This window comes from Lampetra planeri, chromosome 5 (genome assembly GCF_965212315.1).
Source record: "Lampetra planeri chromosome 5, kcLamPlan1.2.h2, whole genome shotgun sequence".
In the NCBI taxonomy this organism is placed as follows: Eukaryota; Metazoa; Chordata; class Hyperoartia; order Petromyzontiformes; family Petromyzontidae; genus Lampetra; species Lampetra planeri.
The window spans coordinates 20,641,435-20,651,707 of NC_136111.1; the positions used below are offsets into that span (position 1 = coordinate 20,641,435).

The following is a 10,273-nucleotide window of genomic DNA, read 5'->3' on the forward strand; positions in this document are numbered from 1 at the left end:
CCTGCGCTGCGTAGATCAATGACTGCATCCGAGTTTGTCGGCAGTAGCTTGGCTGCAGGGGGTCGGCGCTCTAAATAAGCCTCCCGAAAAGCACAACAATTAAATTGCGTTATGCCTGCAGAAAAAGCGGCGGTGTCCTCAATTGCGAGGTGGCACGGGGTGCAGGCACAGGTTGCGGGCAAAACCTTTACGACAATGTTTAATATTCGGATCACTCTTTCCTCCCGTAAGAAATCCCTGCTGGCTTTGTGCAAGTGTCTGCCACGTGTGTCTTCTTCAATGCGCCGCACACCCTCGTTGCCAGCTGTGATGCACAGGCACAAAAGGGGAACCTAGTTCGGCAAATCCATCGTCCCGGTGTCTCCCACCTCCACGTTCCCTTTTTCGCTTATCATACATATCGATCACTGGGTCTTTGATGGTCCTTACTGAAAGAGAACAGCTTTTGGCAACACTGCGTGAACTCAGCCTTCAGCGTTTTGGCACTCGGAGGCCGTTAGTGCTGCATTTCCAATGCCAGGTGGTTGATAAATATGGTTCTGATTTTTAATGCACTGGAATTGCTATCTTCTGTGTATAGGAGGTGCTTTAACCTGGAAATACACTTTTGGAGGTAGTTGGTGGGGAAATTTAAGCTTGTTACGAGTTAACACGAACCTGTTCTTGGATTAAGGAGGCTTGCTCAGTCTTAACAATTCTAAAGAAGCCTCTGTTGACTTAATAGAATGACTCTCGCATGTGTCCAAGAGATTAGCTACATTTCCATTAACTTCCTTTAGATTATTTGGCTGCTATACATTTCAACATGATAAGCCACTTCGTTGAGCTATCATTTGTAGCCAAGTCACTTCTGAAAAATAACTAATAGCTCAGTGGGCTTTACCTTTTCAAATAAAAAATTTAGTTTTAATTAACGTATTTATTTTTTGTGATTTGTTTACCTTTTCTATATTCTTTTCATTTCTATCGTTTTTTTGTATCGTTTGTTGTTGCAACTTTCTGACCCACCCCTTCTGGACATGCTGTAAAGAAAAAGAGCGTTGGAGCTCATCGGATTCCTCCGGGATAAATCGAGATTCTAATTCGTTCGGATGATTATTTCTTTACTCTACAGGCTGGAAACTGAATCCGGTGGTTGGAGCAGTCTACGGGCCTGAGATATATGCAGGTGGGTCTCCCCAAAAATAAACGTCAATGGTTGTCCCCGCTCATCCCAGTGGCGCACCGCTCATAATTACACTGCGCCAAACTCTGGGTGATTTCATCCAGAGGAATACTGAAGCCCTAAGCATAAGGTGGCATAGTGGTGATTCCAGCCCACCAGGGACCCCCCCCCCCCCCCCCCCTGAAAAAAAATATTTTTCTGGTATCCATCACTTGACTACAAACATCATAATGCTGGGCAAGCTACTTAGCTCAATCTTGTGACAGCTGCACAAAATGGTTAAGGTACTCAGCCAATTATTGTTATTCGTAATACTGTAGTGGTGTTAGAATGATGCGATTGAAAACATAAATAAGGATTTGAGTTCCGGATGATATTTGGTGCAATCTTACCAATAGACAACTATTCTAATGTGTGCGTTGCCTGCGTGTGTGTGTTGCGCGTACGTGTGTGTGCTGCGTGCGTGTGCGTGTTGCATGCGTACGTTGGGCATGTGTGTTACGTGCATTGTGCTGCGCGCGTTGCGTGCGTGTGCGTGCACGTGCGTTGTTGCGTTGCGTGCGTGTGCGTGCACGTGCATTGTTGCGTTGTGTGCGTGTACGTGCGTTGTTGCGTTGCGTGTGTGTGCACGTGCGTTGTTGCGTTGCGTGCGACAGTGGCGGGCTTTCCGTACCCTGCGGTGGGGGCGGTGGCCGCGTACCGGGGGGCCCACCTGCGAGGCCGGGGCCGGGCCGTCTACAACGCGCTACGCCCAGCCCCCCCGCCCCCCACCATCCCTGCATATGGAGGGTAATAATTATAAGCTGCTGCTGCCGCTTGCGTTTGCTGTCGCCCATCGATGTCCAGATCGCTCAAAAAAGCCTGATCGCCACTTCTTCCGGGGTTCCAGTCGTCCATTTTTCTAAGTCCACCTCCCAGACAAGTCCCAAGCTTTGTTTGTTTAATCCAGCGAGAGCTCCTGTCGCCGCGAGAGGCGATGTAGGCGCCCCTTTGTCGAGCAGCTCGGCAGTTGGGCGCGTGCAGTCGGGGTGTCGCACAAAGCAACGCGGCGCCAAGTCGACCGCGGTGGCAGGGCCGTTCGTTAAACCCGATACGGGGGAATCTGACTCAACGGGGCCTGTGCGTGAGTGCGCGCGCAGCTGCTGTGGCACGGACAATCGCGCTTACATGCAGGACGGCATTGGTGTCGCCGCCAATTGCTGTGCTTTTAAACCAATGGATTTTAGCAGCAACTTCTTCATATTCTCCGAATATAACGCCTCTTTTTGATTCCCAGTTCTGGCTTTGAATTTTTTTCTTTCTTATACATTTTTATACAATTTTCTAACGATGGCCGTCGGTAGCTTTAATGCCTGTTGGGTGTTTTCTTTGATCTACAAACAAATTCATCAGAAGATCACTTTCTGAACATAGGGTTTTGACTGTGAGAGAGCTAAAAAAAACTTAAAATACCATTAGAAATTACACAGAATGTGCCTGTGGTCAGTGCACTCCTTATTAAGTTTGATATCCACAGCCAACCATTATTTTTTGTAGAAAACAACCAAATTGCATCATCAACATAGGCAGACTTCATGCCAGCATTTTCAAGGACGGGTCATTACATGCCAATGCATTGTCATGTGGATTTATATACTGTCTAAATCGCAACCACACCTTAATACACTCTACGGAAACAGGTACATGTGCGTCACGGGGAAAAAGAAGCTGTACATATATACTGTGTATTTTTAGAACACTGTCGGTCATCGGTAGAGAGGATGAGGAATGTTTTGAGCCTGGACCAAAATGGGCAGCAGGGAATTGACGGCACGGGCAGCTGGGGGAAGGGAATTCTAGAACAAGGGTGCAGCCAGATCCCAAATTATTAATTGTTGACAACCTTATAAGATGTTAGTAATAACCCCACCATCACGACAACTTTTCCTGGTGTCCTTTGAAGGATAAATTAATACGTTGCGATGTGAATTGCTAAATGTATTCAACGCCGTTATTTTACAGCATCCATAATCACATCAGATGATAAATGTTCACGACTGCATTTTTCTACACGCGCAAATATTTGCAACTCTTAATTAGCACTATCAAGGGACATGCGTTGCCGTTTAATTTGTGCACGTTTTATTTGCTTGAGTTAATAAACTAATAAGTAAGAATGCCACTGTCCAGCAGATAGAAAACAAATTAAGGGAGTAAAGTTACATTTCAACTAGCGTGTTGAGACATGCTATAAATGTAGCAGATTTTTCCACGTTTTTTTTTGTCCGGCGATGTGTTGCATCCCCTTCCTTGTTTTTTTTCGGGCGCTTTCAGACGCCGTGACATTTAAGCCCACAATAAATGCAAATCCTTATCCTTAATTACCGGCGATAGCTGTGCAATAACTATGAAGCCAAGACAGGATATTGTCTAATTGTGTGCGTTACCCTGTAATTAATTGCACTGTTCGAACAATATTTGTCCACTTAAAGTGATGCACCATCGGCAATAGATCCCGATAAGTAACAGCAGGACCTTAGCTAAGCAAATATAGCGGAAAATGCACAAGTTTGTTCAACCACTCCCGTCCTGGTCGCACATTACCTGCACGCGCCAATATGTGCTTGTGTAAGCATGCAGTTAGAGAAAACCCCCTAACTCAGGGCAACGAGCGTACAATTTATCTTAATCAACGTGGGGGTGGCTGCAGACATCTTGTACGGAATACAGAGGGACAGGTAAAGCTCCGACCAAAACTTCTGAGTCAAATTATATTTCCACGGTGGTGGTGAGATGTTAACTACCTCGCCTGGTATGCAGGAGGTCGTGGATTTGATCCTGATTCTGACACGTGTATATTTCGAATTTGCGTGATAAGGCACTTTGTTGAGCTATCATTTGTGGCCAGGTCGCATATTAAAACAGTTATATAGCTCAGTGGACCTTACCTGGTAAAATAAAAATATTTAAATAGTTTCTGTGTGACCCCCCCCCCTCCAAGCTCCCCCCCCCCTTTACACAAAGCTTTCCATGGCCTTACAAAGATCAGCCGAGCCAACATCTGCAGGCCGTAGACAAATTCAATGAAGAACAAACACAGGTTTAATTAACAAACATCTGTCCGTGATTTCACTGCGAGCATATGGTTTGTTACGCTAATGGGTACGTGTGTGTCTTTTGTGCGAAACATTTGCAGTGTTGTTTACCAGGATGGCTTTTATGGTGCTGATATTTATGTAAGTATTAGAAGACAAAATTGTTATTGTTTTTCACTGTGGCTGGAGGGAGGTGCATCGTTCACTTCCAGATGTGTCTGAAAACCGCTAATTGTTAATTTAATGTTCGAGACTGTTATGCCATGGCCGTAAATACAGTTTATCTCTTTCGGTTTTCTGAAGGAAGGAAAAAAAAAACTTGATTGCAGCTCAGACGTATGGGACATTTTTTTTTAAGTTGGCAACAGCTTTTGCGCACATCAACACGCCTGGAAGAGACGCGATCGCCTTCTGGCTTGAATGTTCCCACAATGTTCATACTACATTCAATGTGTTCTCTGTTTCATTATAGAATAGTGTACCCTGATCCTGTGTTTGGCAATAGATTGCCCCAGGTAGAGTATGATGGTCTTCTTGCATCGTACTTGACTTTCCTCTCAAACCCTCTCGGTGTGATTTTCTTCGTGAGCAAAACCACGCAGCACCAACGTACTAACCTCTTCGGCTTTGTGGGCGATCGACTGGACGAGGATGCTGTTCTGATTTGTGCAAAACGGGGTGCGGCGAATTCGTGCCGGTTCCGGTGTGTTTTCTGCAATGACGTTCCGACACAAATCCTCCCAATCGGGGGTGCCCATCAGTGGGTTTGGACAGCGTGGCTGTAAATACGGCTTAAAGGGCCTCCGGTTATCTGAAATGGCCGGAGCGGCTTCCTGTCAGTTGGTCGTGCTTAATAACACTTTGGGGTTTATTAATTGATCCTCACGCGGGAATTGAGTCTGGAGGCTACAAATTGCATCTGTCCTCTGCGTAAATACTACCTGGCACCTGGAATGGGAAACAAGATTGGAAGTGATTAACCTTGGCAGAGTCAAGAGTGGGCCTGTGATGGTCCTCTAATCAGACCTCCATGCGTGCACTCGCGTCCTTTGTCTCGCCGTTTCTCCCGCACCCAAAAAATGCCCCCGTCAGCAAAACTGCAGGCGGGGGTACGAGGCGGGCTAGAAAACAAGCAGACGATCATTTGACAGTCCATTTACTTTAGTGTGCGGGAATGATTATAATGCCCGTGATCAGGATGCGTTAGGCATTAATTAAATAAAGCTGACTCTTCCAAGGTTAGGACAGCACGCTTGTTTCCACGATTTCGATGGCGACAAGGGGAAAAAAAATCATACCTTTATTTTGTTGTTGATTATAAATCACCTGCCAGCATTTGCGTTATTAAAACGCGATTTGATTTATACAACAGCCGAAGCCGAACGACAACTTTGATTTCCTCGCAATATGTTAAAATTATGTTAAATTCCTACGCCGCGCAGCAAACATTGGCGACGTGAAATTTCGCTAACATTGTAAAAAAATTATTTAAACTTCCAACAGAATGAAATCGACTGCGTTATTAATCCTCCGCATGACAATGGCCGAGCGGCGACACCGATTCTGAACAGTGCAAGCGAGAGCTGGGTCCACCAGCCGTCCGAGCGGTGCGCAGATATTACGACCCCGTGGCTATCACGAGTGACAGCACTCGCAATGGGGTTGGACCAGCTTGGGGTGATGGCCCACGATTGCCCTACAGTTTCAGCTGGAACGTCTTCTCACACAAAAATTTGGAGGGCGGGTTTCAGTTTGCGTGCATCCGCGCGAGAGTACATGTGTGGTCGGAAAGCGCGTCCGTACGAGCGTGACTGTGCGCGCGCGCGTTGCTGGGTGGCGCAAGAGTGGGCAATGAGCAACATCAAGGTGAATGCTCGTGGCACGGCGTCCAAATGCCTCTCGGCCGATGACGCCGCGACACCGTCGGCACGCATGCACGGGCCTTGGCCGGCGATTCCCTCCATCGCTTCACGATCATCGCACCCGAATGGGTGGCGCAACTTTTGCGGAAATGCACTCCATTCTGGAATGGGCTGGCACGCCGGTTTTGTCCGTCTAACCAAGCACTTTGCGAGAGAGCGAGCGTGCATTTGCCCATCGCACACACACTACGATTCACAAAGAGGCACGGCGCGTGTCTCGATGCGACTGAAACGCGTTGACGTATTCTACCGTTGTGTTTTTTTTCATGCGACGGCAGGGTGGTTACACTGCTTACCGGTATGCCCAGCCGGCCGCCGCAGCCGCAGCCGCGGCCGCCTACAGCGACAGGTACGTTGCCATTCCTCACGGTTCCATTCCCAATAGCGGCGGCGATGGCGGCCGTCACAGCAGCCAACCACTTTCACGGCGCTCGCTTGGCAATTACCGCGTTAACCCCCCTCGGTCTCAGCCAAAAATCGGTGCTAATAGGCGACACTTTGTTCGAGACTCTGATGCTCAAATGAGTGATTTTTTACTACAGAGTGTGATAATGGAAATTATGTCTTCTGTGAGCAATATTAAGAACAATAATTGCTCATTAGGCTGTTTATTGCTGAGATGCATATTAGTGTTTTAAAGATAAAAAAACATTTTTTTTTTACTTTAAGGAAAATATACGGGCATTGCTTCATTTTAGTAGGAAAGATATTAAGAGCGTGACGGTTTAGATAACATTGCAACACAAAAAATGTCATGCAATCTTGCACTGGATATGTGAATTGGAAGCGCTGCGTGTGAAACAGAAGTTTCAACTGAAGAATGCTTTCAGAGATACGATATTTTTTTTTACGACGATGGCATTAAACGCGCCACAGGCATTTTCAGGTCACAGACTGCACGCTACGAATCGCGCTACTGCAAGCTGGATAACGTTATGAGCAAGCCTCGTGTGTAATTTTTGTTGCTGGCGGGATGCACGGGGACAGTGATGAAGGGTTCCAGCGTGGAGTGAATTTGTAGTCCGCGTTACACATGGCGGCGGCGGCAGCAGCGTATGTCGTTAATGCGCCGAGTAACGTGAGGCACTGGCCTGGCCCGCTGACAGTGATTCATACAGAAACGCCAGCCTCTGCCCAATTAAATGCACTGAGCGCATCTGAGAAAGAGGGAGAGAAAAGAGGGGAGAGAGAGAGATAAGAGGGAAGAGGAAAATGGAGAGGGGGTGGGGAGCCAGAGATAGCACGCAGCATTATCTACTCGCGTCAAACTGTTTGTCTGCTCGCGAGCATTTGTCCGGGCAGCGCGCATTGATTGGTGCACCCCATGCTGAGTTGACCCGGGGTCAGATAGGATTAGGGTCCCATTGCCTTGCTCACCGTGCCTCGTCCATTCTTCCATCTGCGTGCAATCTCGCCCCCCTTTTTGTCACCTCCCGCAGCTACGGACGAGTCTATGCAGCCGCCGCAGACCCGTATCACCACGCCATTGGCCCTGCAGCCACCTATGGAGTCAGCACTATGGTCAGCTCCCCCTTCACTTAAACGTGAAATACCTGACTCCTGTTTTTTGCCGCACACTCGGGGCGCCCCGCTCGGGCCACACTTAGATCATCGTACATCTTGCCGTGGCGACGCGACAGCCGACCAGCCAGCCAATGCTCGCCAAACAATTACCCAGCCACTTGATTAATGTCCACATCCCAGCGAGCCAGATTTTATGCATGTTATTATATGTCAAATCTCCCGAGCCTCCTGAAGCCAAACGTGTTACTTAATTAAGATAATTGCCAGCTTTTCATAATTAAATCCAACCACAAGTGGTTTTCCCAGCGCATGCTTTTTTTTTTTAATGTTCGCTCAAGGAAATGAGGAATGTTCGTGGGGAATGTTGTATTTTCTTTTTAACACCGTTGTCCTTTTCTAAAAACGTTGACTGGCTTTTCTCCTGCGGCCCACGCACCTTGTATTTTTTCAGGCCAGTCTTTACAGGGGAGGCTACAACCGCTTCACGCCTTACTGAATGCAAGAGAGATGCCCTTCCAGTGAGGAGATGGTTAAAGGCCTCCCTGCCATCTGAGTATTTTTTCAAGACAAGCAGTAATGTGTTGTACTTTTGACTATTATTATTATTTTTATTCTGGGTGTCCTCAAAATGTATCGTGCATCATTAAATAAATATAATTCAGACAGCAGTTTGAACTGCGCGGTTGAAACAATGTATTCATTCATTATAAGCTCATGGGTTGTTGGCTTTTTTTTACCGTAAAAGCTCGAGTGATCTTCAACGGTGCAGAATAATAATAATGAGTCGGATTTTAAATAATCACCGCCGAGATGTTTTTTTTTGCAAATGGACGAGACTCTTCTCAAGTTCTGGACTCGATGTGTGTGTGTGTGTGCGCGCTCGTCGCAAACGCCACATGGCAGACACACAAAGGTTTCAGGGAGACGAGACTCGTCCGATAATAATCTTAATTCTTCCAGGCGTGCGCGTGTGTTAATTTATACTGGCCTCGATCAAACTACCGTCTGATTATGATTCCTTAACTATGAGCGATACCTTCAACGGACACCCTGTATTATTATTGATTTTTTTTTGTTTATACCTCAGGAGGTTTACTCAAACTTAAAGAATGTTTGCTCCATTCTTTTGTAATCTTTTTTTCATTTTTCTTTTTTTGTGTGTGCGTGTGCGCGTGTGCGCGTCAACTTGATTTTCCAAAGAAATTGTGCAGTTTGGCTAGTTTAAGCGTTATATGTTGTACAGTTTAGTTTTGGCGTGGTCAGGGGGAGAGTGTGTTGTCGGGGGTGAAGCCATCCATGATATGGCCTAACTGCCGAGGAAAATAAATCCACAACGACGATAATCGTTTTAAAAGCATATTATATTTAAGTCCTAATGCTGGCAACAATCATGCATACAACAATTCAGTTTCAAGTATTTAAGCCTGTGTAAAGCTTCGAAATCATTTTTCTCCCGTCATTTTAATTTTATTTTTTACATCGTTCACAATTGTTTATTCACACACCAAAGCTTATTTGTCTTGTACATATTGTGCAGGCAGTTAACTTGTTTATATATGTACTCTAACTGTAATGTCTAGCAAAACATCCGAGTGGCGTAGGATTAAATGGGGTCAAAAGCTAAAATAATATCCCTAGAATTTGCGCAAATCTAGTAGATACTAGGCCGTACTCCTACACAGTGCTTTTAAAAAAATGTCTTATGTCGTAAATTATTCAAGCCGCTGCTGTTATTTTTATTTTATTTTTTAAATGATATAATAACAGAGCCATGGATGAAGAGAGAAAAGAGGGGGGAAATTATCCTGTCGGAGAATTCCTTCTTCTGCAAAACCTCGATAGTAAATAATAAACAAAAAAAAATGGTTGGGAAATATAAAGCGTGATCTTTGTCGAGGAACTGAAAATACGCGATCAGTTAAAGAGCGAACGACGTGGCGTAGAGTGTCTCTGTAGAATAGCTCTATAACGATTATAAAAATAAAAAGTACTGTACCTTTTTAATTATATGATCCATGCAATTGTATGCAAAATTTTACACTATAGTATTTTACAACTTGTTGAGTGTCGTATTTTTGGGTTGGGGTGGGGTGTCAGGGCTGGGACAGGGGGGGGGGGGGTAAGGGCCGGGGGGGGGGGGTGGTGCCGGTATGGGGGAGGGGCTGAGTTTGGAACTAAGGCGTTGGGGGTTGGGAGAAGACGAGAAGGTGACGCCAGGCCAGACAAAAAAAAGGCCCTCAGTATTACTCCTGGCGTTCCCAGGTGCGGAGGTGCGGTGTGTCCCAGACCACGTTGCCGCGCACTCGAATTCATCGCTGCCTCCGATATGCTGTGCTATCGTTCCCTCTTCCAGAATTTTTTGAGCGTCGTGGTGGGGGGGGGGGGGGGTTAAGTGTGGATATATATATGGACAAGGGTTTTTGCTTTCTTATTGCTCTTTATAGATTTTTTTTCTTTTCATGATCTCGCACCAACTGCCTGGTGTGTAAAAAAAAGTCAGTTTTTTAGCCTCTAATGAGCAACTGTTGGCTCCTAGCCAGCGGCTGCCCCATGCAAAGCCCAGCCAGCCTTGTGGGGTTTTTTTTTGT

General features: G+C 46.2%; 1 protein-coding gene across 5 annotated transcripts in view; it reads left to right on the forward strand.

Moving 5' to 3' along the window:
- Positions 1–8,364, forward strand: part of RBFOX3 (RNA binding fox-1 homolog 3) — a 305,378-nt gene extending 297,014 nt beyond the window's left edge. For 3 of the 5 annotated variants that reach the window (XM_078594966.1, XM_078594964.1, XM_078594969.1), the window contains 6 exons: positions 1,115–1,168; positions 1,822–1,954; positions 4,341–4,380; positions 6,440–6,510; positions 7,601–7,682; positions 8,142–8,364. In XM_078594966.1, coding sequence (XP_078451092.1) covers positions 1,115–1,168; positions 1,822–1,954; positions 4,341–4,380; positions 6,440–6,510; positions 7,601–7,682; positions 8,142–8,207 — 446 coding nt within the window. In that variant the 3' untranslated portion in view covers positions 8,208–8,364. Of the gene's footprint in view, positions 1–1,114; positions 1,169–1,821; positions 1,955–4,340; positions 4,381–6,439; positions 6,511–7,600; positions 7,683–8,136 lie in introns of all 5 variants that reach the window. The other 2 variants (XM_078594967.1, XM_078594968.1) reach the window with 1 other exon arrangement.
- Positions 8,365–10,273: the final 1,909 nt, after the last annotated feature.